Raw genomic sequence first — 13941 nt, forward strand, 5'->3', positions numbered from 1 at the left:
ATATCTATACAAACATCTACCTCATTCTAAAAGCAGGTACAAGAATTTTTTACCACCTCCACTTTTCTAGGAGGTTCTAGAAGATTCTATTGCCTCCATCCCTCTAATATTCACTTGAATACTCTAGAACCTTTTCTTAGATTCTTCTATGTACATTATAGAATTATGTACCATATTCCCATATTTCCCAAGTCTTCCAAGGGCTTCCAGAATATTCCATTAGATTCTTCTATGTACATTATAGAATTATGTACCATATTCCCAAATTTCCCAAGTCTTCCAAGGGCTTCTAGAATATTCCATTAGCCTTCCTTCCTTGAGACTTCCTCTTGGTAGGCAATTCTGTCTAAGTAATTTGACGGGACGTGACATATTGCTTCAAATTGAATCAATGCCTAAAGCACTGCACTGCCCTCTTTTGTGAGGTCTATGTAATTTTCTCAATTTATTTATTTTATATGGAATACTAGCATATAAAACTCATGCTATGCATGGGAGATCAAAAGTTTATTTAGATATTAAATAAAACAAAATTACTTAAGATTTATTAAAAAATCACAATAGGGCTTGTCATTGAATTTGTTAATTTTTACACAATCCTAATCTCTCTCTTTATTAGATTTGTTAAATTTTACTCAATCCTAATCTCTCTCAATTGAAAGAAGCCCAACCCTTAATTGAAAATATTTGAATTTCTTAAAAAACCAAAATTTGACAAAGTAAGAGATGCTTTACTTTGATTGTTGTGAGAATACAACATAGTGTTCTTTCGGCTGGGCCAGCCAAAACCAAAAGGTCTGAACCAATCGACCACAAAATGGACGGTTTCGATGGTCCTCTAATTGAACACGTTTTCCCTTCTTGGCGGTGGGGGGTCCAAGCTCAACCAAAAATGTAGAGAGGGAATTGACCAAGCTAGACTCTGGCTAAGCCTGCTGAAGTCGAGCAAAACGAGGCCTGCTATAACCATCGCAGTGACTCATCACCATTGAACCAAAAACTGATGGCTTTATACCAAGTTTTCCTTAATCACCATAATTTCTAGACACCAATAAACTAAAATTTCAATCTCATTCAAAGAAAAAGGGAAGAGAATGGCATTCTTTAAGCATTAAAAAATATGCAATCATAGAAAGGAGAGAAATGACAAATTAGCATAAGGTCCCTCAAAGCAAAAATTTGTAACCCAGATGCGAAGCAAAATCAAATTGATAGAAAGGAACACAATCACACGCGATACACATCCAAGGGATGGTTTTGAGGTGATAGAATGGATCTTACATAACCAACTGAATTTCGAACCAAAATAAGCTGATAATAATACCAACTTCCAATGGCCCCTGAAACACTCTTTCAAGTTCTCTAAATATAAGATAGGATGATGATGTCAAGCCTCACAGCAGACTCTTCACACCAAAAAGCCAAGGGAATTACAACAAGAGGCAATCTATGTAATATTACTAAGAATCTGAACCTGACGAGTGCGAATTTGAGCTTTGTCTAACGCTCTTGGATTTTGCACTGGACTTTGATGGATTTAGAGATGATTCGCTCTCAAAAAAGATAACTTGAGCTCTGTTATCAGAATCTTACGATTCACGATTCGATTCACGATTCGATTCACGATTCGGTTCGCAATTTTTGCAAAATCGATACGAATCTATTGGTGAATTTATTTTGGAAGTGAATCTCTAGTGAATCGCACGATTCACAATCGATTCACGATTCGATTCACTTTTTACGATTCATGCAACTTTTGAAATTATTGTGTCCGACATATTTTCGACTCTTTTTTTCTCCATCTTTTTAGTGAAAATGGCATAATACAACTTTTAATAGCGTTTAATACCAAAATAACTAACATATATACATGGTTTATTATTATTTTAGCGATCATAGAGTTTTCAATAAGATCCAATCAAATTCAATCAGACCCAATATATTTTTAACCTTTCTTCTCATTTTTTTTCTTTTAAAAAATCATAATATATCTTATAAAGATGTTTAAGATTAAAGTTACACTATAAATTATCTATTACTATTTTATTAAATTGAATATTACATGTGTGCGGTTAGTTATACTTTTTAAAATGTTTTAGGCTTTAAAATAAAAGATTCTAAATAATTCTTTCTTATTATTTGCTCACTATTACTTAGAAAAGTATATATGCTTATTGTCCAAATATCAACATTGCTGTTAATTATTGTTACTTTGGAAATTGATAATTTGTCTATTTGGTTACTATCTTTATTAAGAATGGCTGATAAGAAATATTTAAAAAAGAAAAAAGGCAAGATGATGATATTACATCTTTATTAAGAATGGTTGATAAGAAATATCTAAAAAAGGAAAAATGTAATATGGTGATCTTACATAGGAACCTTTGTTAACTTCTTACCTATTAAACTACGTGATTATTATTCAAAATAACATTTTCATTGATTTAAGTCTAAATATTTTATATTCATAAGATATATTTAACATCTAAATGTGTAGATATATATTTTTAAGTAATTTAGAAAAAGTGACTGAATCTTTACGATTCACGATTCGATTCGATTCGCGATTCGGTACAAGGCCATTTCGATTCACGATACGAATCTCGATTTGACAACTATGAACTTGAGCTTTAGCCAACCTCTCTTCCAGTTTCTCTATACTGAACTCATCCGTCCCACCAAGCTCATTAAATCCTACCTACAGTGCATTAAGTAGAAGATTGTAACTTAAACAAAACATCAATTTTATTTTCTAAATTGGTTTTATTAATGATTTGTGTAACCTTCCTTTGGACCTACCACGTAATCGTCCACTTTGGCACTATTTACAAAGGCAAGGGTTGGAAGGACAACAATCTTGAGCTTCTCAGCCAAGAATGGACTTTTCTCAGCATGTATTTTCACGAAACATGTCATTATGTGCTGTTTTGCCAATATACTCAAGTGCTTGTCCATCGCCTGCAATTAAACCAGAAGCATTGGTGTTTGCTTTACAAGTTGGAAATCTACACACTACTTTCAAATAATCCCTAAATCAGTCAACCATACCCATCATTTTAAAGGGGGAAAAAAAAAAAAAAACACCATTAAGATGGTGCACAACCTTATACTGAAGTGTGGTCAAATACTCAAATAGTTGTGCATTCAGCTATGAAGAATTGTTTAACAAAGACTGTTTATCCAACACATCAAAATTTGATTTAGACAACATTCTTTCCTCTGCCAGGAACTCTATAAAATACATTACAGTTAAATACCTGACACTTCAACAGACAAAAAAACCATGACACAAGGCCTTCCCTCTGTGATGACCACATATCTAGCTCAATTTTGTTTATTCCCCGAAATGAGCCACAAACAATTTCAACAAAACAATCACTTCAATGAAATTAGAACAGTACAAAAAAGCCATCCACAGTGAATGGAAAAAATGAAAATATATTGTAATTTGTAATGGTGGATAAAAAAAAAAAAACAATATATCATTTTGAATATATATATATATATATAGTGTATATGCAATATATTTATAATAATATAATGAATCTCATGCAAATGCAGAATTTGCCTCTTTGTCAGGAGCAAGTGCATGTGTTTGAAACTAGTTCAACTACAAGGTGTATACTCCTTATCTTGGCATTTACAAAGGCAGTCCATGATAACAAATGTACCAAACAGGTGATAGAAAACTTATCTCTCTAGGTCCCATTCCTTCATTTCATAGATACTTATATGGGTGGATCCTTCTAACCATATGCAACCCATCAGATTTTCGGCAAATAATGAAAGAGAATGGGGGAAACTGTATTCAAAGGCTAATATAGTTCATTTTAAACTTTCAAGTACAGGACTTGCACAGAAGAATAGTTACTGGAAGTATAATTGTGATTTTTATGTTAATCCAAGGGGGATATTGGGACTAAAAAGTTTGTGCCTGTCAAAAAGGATTGGGTTCTTCAACATAGTGGTTCATTTTGGGACAAATTAGGATTATAATCTTTACTTGGCCCTGGGGAATAAAGATAGATTATGCATTGGCTCATGAAACAAACAAATCTTCTAAACTATTGGCTCATGATGTGTAATACGTCTTTTAGTTATTAGCTCATCATGATTATGCATTGGCTAAAAAAACAAGATTCTGTTATCGTTGACACCCTAAACCCTAATTGACTATATTTAAAAAAAAGAATCATACCCTTTTTTATTGGTCCTGAAATGGAATCATACATTTAGACTATTGATGTTTAGTTTGAAATCTTAACGAATTTTAAAATGTGTTCAAATTTGATTTGTTGATCAGTAAATCTCAAACAAGCTTCAATAAAATCGACAATGAACCAAGCTTTAACTAGTTTGGGTTTTTACAGTGCATATAAGCTTATTGAGTCATTGTCTCGATAACTTAATGAGTTTTAAAGTGTATTGAAGTTTGGATTGTTAACACAGAAAGTCAATTTTGAAAAGCTAAAGAGGAGCCGAACGAAAGTAACTTGATCCGTTTTATAGCCCTACACACTTTGCATATGCAAAGGCATCTCCAATCCTTTAACTCAAACCTATATCAAATTTATATTTGGGTAAAAATACTCAAAAAACACACTCCACTCCTTGACCCAAACTTATACCAAATTGAGTTTACTCAAAATTTACCAATCTACCATTATTCAACCTTTTACTCAAATTTGAGGAAAATTTTGAGATGGCCTAATTAACATTTGAATACTTTTTCTCACAGAAAATCATCCTGGGAGCGAATTTCTCAGCAACCAAACAATGTAGTTTTATGTTGACATCAAATCAACCTATAAACCCTAATTGAAAAAAGAAAAGACAGAGATATGAATACCTTGCAAGGCCAATTCTCGCGATAGAAATGGCAGACGACGCGGTCGCTGGCTTTGACAACGGAGAAGAAGTCATTTTCGGCGGGGATCTCGGAGTACTCACCATGGCCGAGGGCGATCAAACGACTCCGCTTCTCTGTCATTTTCTTCATCTGTTGGAGGCAACACTCTCTGAGGACATTGATATCATCGAGATCGAGGCGATCTAGGGCATGTATCTCGTCATCGATCTTGTCTTCGACAGCTTTGGCCACCGTCAAGACTTGCTTCTCTATGATCTGCAAATTGGAGACTCAATAATTGAAAATGCAAATGTACCAAACAAACAAACATACAGACAGATATGGACATAAAAATATATATAGAGAGAGATATGAGCTTTTTACCTCCTGAACCTTGGAATTGTCCATAGATTTGGTTGCTGGAGATCCCTACCTCATCTCCTCACAACAATTCAAAAACCTTCAAACTGAACCAGGATAGAAGAGAGAAAGAGGGACAAGAGGTGTCACCGTCAAGGTTTTAAAAACCGGACCGGTGAGTGAACTGGAAAGAAAAGGATCAGGTGGACGGGTTTGGGTTGAACCGGATCGAATCGTAACGTCATAATTATGTCATAAATAATTTTTTAAAAAATATAAATTAACAATATAAATTTTAAATTTTAAATTTTTTTTTTTTAAAATTCCTAAATATTTTTAGTGATTTTTTCTATATTTTTTTTAAAAAAATCCTAAATATAAGTCATAACACTTCACATACTAACAACAAATAAAATTAAAGATGAAAATTTAGCTATTAAAAACAACAATCATAGTAATAAAAATTATGAAAGCATCCAACTAAAGTAATCCATAAAACATAAGTTACAAAAAAGACAAAACTAAGTGCAAACTGACATAAAATAAACCCGCAAGTCACAAAGTACAAAGTTTACAAACATAAAACATAAATCTCAAGCAACAAATGTAAAAAGATGTTTACAACATAACATCATTCTTAAAAAAAAAAGTTCAACATAACACAACATCACAAACAATCTTTGATTTTGCCTAAATCTCTTAGGGACGATAATTTAGCCAGTCATCATCATTCTCATTCGCATTAGCACTAGAGCCTAGGTTGTTTAATCTATTATCAATATTCAAATATTACAGTTCAGATTCAGAGACTCAATTAAAAAAAAAAAATCAGATTCAATACAATAATCAATTATATCATGTAACAAAAGGAAAACAGAGGCTTCTTCAAGTAGAGGATTTTTTTTTGGGGTAATTTTCTGTGAGATAGTAAAAGGAAAACAGAGGCTTCTTCTTGCAAACTTACAAAGAATAACAAAGTCAATACATCTAACATTATACTAATAGATGTTTATTTGTTTGTTAATCACAAATATCTACATATATACTAAGAAAACGTATACGTATATGTATATGTATATATATATATATATATATATATATATGTGTGTGTGTGAAAAGGACCTAAGATTTTCAAGGCAACAACTATTTTTTTACTCTTATTACCCACAAATTGATTACTGCAACAATTTTCCATTACCAGTGAAAAAAATAATAATAAAACCAGGCAGTTAACCATCAAACCAGACACCAAACTACGGCACCACCACTGACCATCTCACCACTTTCTACAACGACCGCCAAAGTAGCCCCCAATTTTTTAAAAAACCAAGAAGGAAATCAAAGATTCATCAACCCCCTCAAACCAAATCAAAGATCACTAATGCTATGCTTGGTTGAGAAATTTGGGGAGGGATTTGGAAAGAGAAAATGTTTGTGAAATGTGGGTATATTTTATTCACAATTCACCTATCTTTCTATTTTTCTTTCGAAATTTCTCAACCAAACACAGCATAAGTAGCCCTACAAATTACACAAAAGTAGTACCTGGAGGCTCGAGGCTGAAATTCTTTAGCAGCAGTGGTGGTGAATCTGTGTGTGAAGTTAAGAACTTGATTCGTTAATGGTGTGGTGATGATGATGATGATTGACGCAAAAACTAGAGAGAGATAGATCGGTTGCTTGAGAGAGAGAAAAAGACTTGCAAAGAAGCCCTAGATGGCTCCTGGAAGATCATAAACGAAAAAGAAAAGTAGATCTAGAAAAAAAAAATTATATATGTATCATAATCAAACCAGTTCGGTTCAATTAACCCGTGAGCAGGTCAACCGGTTCACCGATTCTCTTTAAATACACCGTTTTTTCACTTGAACGGTTTAAGAGGATTGATCAGACCGAAACCTCACTCGGTCACCGATTCAACTGATTGAATCGGCTAATCTGATTCGTATTTCAAAACATGATTTTTTTTCCAGAAAACATCTCATACAACGCCATTCTGATATTTCTGCTCCCTCCATAATTCTATGGTTGGTACATTTTATTAATGCAGTTGTGCTCGCTTGTTGTTTATAAGTTAATAAAAATTACTTAAATAAAAATAAGAATATTAATTTCAAAAAAATTTGCAAAAGCTAGCCAAATAACATATTTCTTAGACCATCTTTAATGTTTTAATAGTTTTTATTTCTTTTATTTTTAAGATAGGTAATGTTTTAATAGTTGAATAGTTAGATGTTAAAATATTTTAGCAATCATGTAATTAATAGAATTGTAAAAACATATTACGTTGATAATTTTTCCACATTCATATATTTACATCTCTATTATATATGATATGATGTAATTTGAAACAATAATGATGTGACTGACATTGAGATCCACATTTTAATATTTAAGAAATATATATAAATTGGATACATCTTCATACTATTATATACCTTAGATATATCTTCATACTTATTATATACCTACTGCTCCGAGAATTGGGGGCTGATCTACTCCAATAACAGGATGGCCAGGGTTTAATTTTTAAAATAGAAAATACTATAAATCTATAACATATATTAAAAGCAGGTAAGTGTGGTCTAACACATGGTGTTACGTTTTGTGTATCTGCCTCCTCTGTTGTAAGTCTATGGGTTCTTTGTTTCTTATTGCTTCTTTGTTTTTTCTAGATTTGGGTTGCCTACGTGTTGTTCGGCTGGGCCACACACAGAAACAAACAAATTCTATTATTCAGTCTGTAAAAAGGCCCACTCTCGTTCTGCTGCTGCTTCATTTCCAAGATCATTCATCCTAGAAATCGGCCCCGTTTGGTAGAGCTGTAGAAAAGTGATTATAGATTATAACTTAACAGATTATAACTTATAGCTGTGAACATAAATTGTTAACATGTTTGGTGCAATTGTGGGATTATGGATTTAAGCAGTAGAGTAGTGTTTGGTTAATAAGCTGTAAAATAGCTTTTTACTGTATAATTGTCCTTTTCTGCCCTTATATGATATAAAAATGATTATTTTGTCATTTTTTTTCAGTTTTAATTTTTTTTTAAAAAATATTTCATTAATAAAAGTTAATATAAGTAGAATTAATTAGTATCAATTAATATAAAAGTTGATATATTTGCTAAAAATGTAATGGAAGTATTATTGTCATAATTATTTTCCATTATAAATTAATTAGTATCAATTAATTGCTTAATTAGTATCAATTAATACTAAAATTATTAATTAGTATAAATTAATATTAATATTTAATTTTTATTAGTATCAATTAATATTAATAATCAACAATTGTTATTAATTAGTATCAATTAATAATTAATTCATTACAAAAGTATACAATATTAATTTATTAATAATTAATACCAATTAATATTGATTTTTTTCTTTTTCTTTAGAAATATACAATTTTTTATTTTTTAATTAATATAAAAATATGCAATATGAATTTATTAATAATTAATACCAATTAATATTTATTTTTCAATTAATATTGATTTTCTTTCTTTTTCTTTAGAAATATATAATTTTTTATTTTTTAATTAATATTAATATTAATATTTGAGTATTTACGAGTGCATTTAAGTAATTTTAGCCCTCACATCAGCTGCGCGCTTAAGTAAAAAATTTAAGCACCTCTAACCAATTTTTGAGATAAGCAAAGAAATAACTTGATTTAAACTATAAGCTAATTAATTTAAATTACACCAAACACAATATTTTAACTTAAATTAAAATAAAAAATAAAATAAACCGCTTATAAGCTCTACCAAATATGCCTGCCCTCCAAAACGGTCGTCTTCGGTTCTCTATTTCCCAGAGCTCCTCCGTAGCACATTTGGTTGACCGACAAGGAAGAAGAAAACAAAATTTGCCCCTTCGAAGATGGGCTTTCTCACAAGAGATATATATATATATATATGATATAAATATCTTCTCGAAGGAGTGCTTGTTGTCCTCTTCTTGCCGTAACTGTCGGTCCTCTTCGTGCCGTAACGCTGTGAAAATTTGGCATCCAAAGCTCTGCTCCTGCAGTTGCAAATCCTGGTACGTACACCTGTGATTTCGTATATTTCTAATGTGATTGCTACCATTTAAAACTGTGTTACTATTTTGTATATCTGTCGGTTCTCTTCTTGGTACGCACACCATGTGTTTGTTAATATATCATTGAGGAATTCGGCTGCTGAATGTTCCGAACAAAAAAGAAGACCCATCCAATTTTCTAGGCTGAAAATTCCAATCCAATCAAGAGACATATTAAAAGCTCAAACTATTTTACACTTGAGTTGGAGTTGGAGTTGTTTGACATGAAAGTTAATACATTGAACTCCTATAGAAAATGGTGCCTCACCTTAAAAATTTTTTATCCTTAAAAATTTTCTATCGTGTTTTACAGGTGCACATAAACTAAATAGGATTGATTGAGTGACTAAAACCATGTAAGATGCAGTGTTCAGAAAAACTTCTGCGTCACAAACATCATTATTTCTTATAAATTACTACATGTACATGCTATATGATTAATTTATTGAGTGTCTTTAGTGTACCCATTTCACTGCATAGAATTATAAATTCTTATTCAGCCAAAGAATACTAAGTGTCATAGGCATCAATATAGCATGTACATGTACTAATTTATAAGAAATAATGATGTTTGTGACACATAAGTTTTTCTTGTTATATCCTACAAAAGGAAAATGTTTATGATTTTTCAAAAAGATAGCATTAGCCACTGTAAATAGTTGTAATGAAATATGTAAAAAATGTATATATAAAAAAATATTATACTAATTAATAAATCTTTGAAAATTAGAATAAGACCTACTTCAATAATATGGTATAGATGTCATATCAGTTAGTAAGAAAAATTGGCAATGTTTGGAACACAAAATAAATTACATAGCATCTCCAATTCTTCACCTTGTCATTCACAAAATTTAAATTTGGTGGAAAAGTGCTTAAAAATTATCTCCAATCCTTTCATCCAATGTTTATCAAATTAAGGAGAGACATTTTTTTTTCATCAAATTGAGAACTCTTATCAAATCTTTTATCAAATTTGAATTTGATGAAAATTTTAAAAGATGAAGCATTGAAAATGATTTTTCCCCCTATCAAATTTGATGGAAAAGGGAAATTTGGGATAAAAGAAGAATTTTTAAAAAGATTTTGATAAAAAATTGATGAAAGGATTGGAGTGGTTCATATCAAATCAAGTTTTTTACTCAAATTTGGAATCAAATTAGATGAAAAAACTGGTGAAGGGTTGGAGGTGCTCTATTACTTCACAAAAAAGACAATGGAAGGTTGGCATCAAACCCAGTTATGGAAAGATCCACATGAAGAATAAATCTCAGCTTGTCAATATGCTTTCTGTGACCCATCTGTGTTCTAATTCTGTGTTCTTCGCATTAGTGAGGAAAAATTTATGAGATTTGTTATTTTGTTTAGCATTGCTCATATAAAATATGTAAAATTATTTGAGGATGCGTGAAAAGTGCATTAGAGTTCTAACTATTTTGGCATATCTCTGTCTTATTGTACGCCCATAGGGCTGTCATTAACACGACATTTTTAGAAATTGAGTTAGTATTTGGAGCTGTTTTCTCATTGAATGTATACATTGCTGCACACTCTGATGTTTTAGTTTGCTTTGATAGCCTTAAACCAGTGGTTGAATATGTTCTTGCTCTTTTCTTGCTCTTTTCAGATTTGTCATCAATAGAAATAGTTTGAGAAAATTTGACCTGTTTTAAAATAGTAGTCTTTGTAGTAAAGAGCAAGCAACAGCTCTTACTTTTTTTGGTCTTTTATTTGTGACTTTGCTTAATTTACAGGTTATAATCAAACCTTTTTGTGAGAAATTAGTCAAATATTTAGAGCTTGACTGTACATCTAAGAAGTTTGAATGGCGTGCATGTTTGTTGTTTCCTTTTATATGTAGGACAAATTCGCATTCATCATTATGTGTAGGGAATAAACATGCACACCATTCAAACTTCTTAGATGTACAGTCAAGCTCTAACTATTAGACTAATTTCTCACAAAAAATTCAATCTATAAGCAATTCAATCTAAGAAAGCCTATTGTCACAATTACTAAGGGTTGACAACAAAAATCATTTCTCATTAATCATCTCCATCTATGGCTAGATTTGTAGAAATTTATTAAATCATAAAAAAAAGAATTCCATTGATTTTTCTATAAACAGAACCAACATTCTAATGATAGAATTAAAAAATGAAAACCCAAAGGGTTAAGAAGATGCAATTAAAAACCCAAAACGTGAAAGGTTTCTTTGGGTAAATGTATTAAATTTTTTTGGGATTCTAAAAGCAACTTCCAGAAGTAAATTAGGTTTCATCTAAGACCAAATCGTGTAGTGGATCCTCTTCGAAGATGAATTGGACCCTCTTGACAGCAATAATATTCGTATATCAATCAGGAACAACAAGATTAATTTGATTTATTCTCAAATACAAAATAAGTTTTCTAATTTCTGTTGATTTTAGAGTTGATTTTGTGCTAAAATTATGTGTTGTTAAATGTGTATTCCCAAATATTATTGGGAATTCAGAATCAATTTGTGCTATTTGTTTTTAAATGGGATTAGTTCCCTTTCTCTCTCTCTCTCTCTCTCATGATGTGGAATTCATGGCTGCAACACACTTACCTGGTTTTAATATATGTTACAGATATCATGGAGGAACAACAAGATGAATTTGATTTATTCTCAAATACAAAATAAGTCTTCTAATTGCTGTTGATTTTAGAGTTGATTTTGTGCTAAAATTATGTGTTTTTAAATGTGTATTCCCAAATATTATTGGGAATTGAGAATTAATTTGTGCTATTTGTTTTTAAATGTGATTAGTTCCCTTTCTCTCTCTCTCTCTCTCTCTCATAATGTGGAATTGATGGCTGCCACATGAAACTCACTTGCTACTTGTGTAGACTATTTTCAGGAAGTGAATCAAATTACTTTCCTCTGGAAATGATTGGAATTGGTTCTGCTATTTCATTCATTTATTCAACTAGAAGGTTGATCATATTTAGAAAAATAAATAACAAGTATGATTGTGAATAATATATATATATATATATATTCCAAGAATTATTTAAAGACAAATATAATCTGATTATATGATTATTGAATGAACTTTATTTTTTGTATCGAATTAACGAGCACGGAATCCTTCAAATTTGGTGGTATGACAACATAATAATTCAACCAACCCATCCTCAACTCCAACCTACAAAATAACCATTATTCATTCTAATTGTTAGACCCTTCATATCCATCACTACTGACCTGAATATTGACATATTTATTCATTCATTTACAAAAGTGTACAGCACACATTCACCCAGGTGATGCGAAAGCTTGGTTTTCTTCACAATCCATTTTGTTGGAACCTTTACCTATGAACAACTACAATTTTTCATTTCCTTCTCTTTGAACAGAAAAGAAAAGAAATGTTTTGAAAGATCTACTGCTAGAGTGTTCAAACAGTTTGTTAGAGATCCATATGTGATGCTTCAGTCAATAGATGTTTTTTTGCTAACAAGCTGCATAGCCTTACCATGCAGCAATTGGTCTTCTGCTGAATTGGTTGCCCCTTTATGTGAACATTGCCTGGTGACTTTTTGTTTGCATTTGGCTGGCTACCCATTCTGCAGAATTTTTGTAAAAGAAACTAATTACAAATGTGGAACTAATTACCCATTTTGTAGTTCACAACATGTATAATCAAATAAATAATATGATATAAAACACGATAGAAAATTTCTAAGGACAGAAATTTTTTAAGGTGAGGCACCAGTTTCTATACGAGTTCAATGTATTAACCTCCATGTCAAACAACTCCAACTCCAACTCAAGTGTAAAATAGTTTGAGCTTTTGATCAGATTGAAGTATGTCTTCTGGTCAGAATAGTAGTAGATGTTAGGCAAATAAAGCAACATATTGGAATCATAGAGAAGACAACCAATGCCAAAAACATGGAATAAAATTGAATCCCCTCATTGATTGGAATGATTATTATTCTGAAATGATTTTTCTTGTAAAGTTGTCTTGGTGTGCAGTTTTATATCTACATATCTTGAATTTGGCTTTGGATTTTGGTGTTTTTTCTTTGGTTTGTCTTGAATAGGAAGTGGACAGATGCAAACATGTAAATAGACTCGGAATTCAAATCCAAACCTATTTCTATGCGGCTGCCATCTAAACAGAACAGGCCTTCCTTGAAAAATGAACTTAACTGGTACATTTGGATTCATTAACTATAAAAATGTTTCATTTTCAGGGAAATGTTTGTATCTTTTCTATTGATTTAATTATTCATCTTTAAATAGTTGTTATGGTTTAAATGTATTGTTCTGAAGTGATATTCAGTGATAATGAAAGAGTTTCTATATAATTAACCTGTTGGAAGCCTATCAAATTCGAAGAATATATTTATGTCTTCCATTGTATTTCCTACAGCCTTTTTACAAACTTAGCTCAGCTTATGTGTGTGGTGCTTTTAATTGCTCATCCATGAAAATGTCCAATTGTCTGTGTTTTGATATGTTTATGAAATTTAAATTGTTCAACTGTCCACCTGTTTATGTTCGGATGAAGAAAATATAAGGATGGAACTATAGTTTTGATGAAAAACAACTTGATGTTCAAGTCAGCCAAATTCCAAAGACTCTCTTAACTGTACCTTTTCCAACAGGTAAGA

General features: G+C 31.3%; 1 protein-coding gene and 1 long non-coding RNA gene across 2 annotated transcripts; one reads left to right on the plus strand and one right to left on the minus strand.

The window, feature by feature from the left end:
- Window positions 1–1178: 1178 nt before the first annotated feature.
- Window positions 1179–5385, minus strand: LOC114262404 (thioredoxin domain-containing protein 9 homolog). Its single transcript, XM_082899331.1, has 5 exons — window positions 5234–5385; window positions 4850–5125; window positions 2796–2958; window positions 2621–2694; window positions 1179–1565 (listed from the first exon to the last, which is right to left on the minus strand). The coding sequence occupies exons 1-5, from the start codon at window positions 5255–5257 to the stop codon at window positions 1461–1463; spliced, it is 642 nt and encodes a 213-aa protein (XP_082755457.1). The 5' UTR covers window positions 5258–5385; the 3' UTR covers window positions 1179–1460.
- A 3614-nt stretch (window positions 5386–8999) lies between these two features.
- On the plus strand, window positions 9000–13639 carry LOC114262405 (uncharacterized). Its single transcript, XR_003629344.2, has 2 exons — window positions 9000–9258; window positions 13369–13639. It is a non-coding gene; the product is annotated as an uncharacterized LOC114262405 (long non-coding RNA).
- Window positions 13640–13941: the final 302 nt, after the last annotated feature.

This window comes from Camellia sinensis, chromosome 12 (genome assembly GCF_055761805.1).
Source record: "Camellia sinensis isolate YWXY chromosome 12, ASM5576180v1, whole genome shotgun sequence".
Classification (NCBI taxonomy): domain Eukaryota; kingdom Viridiplantae; phylum Streptophyta; class Magnoliopsida; order Ericales; family Theaceae; genus Camellia; species Camellia sinensis.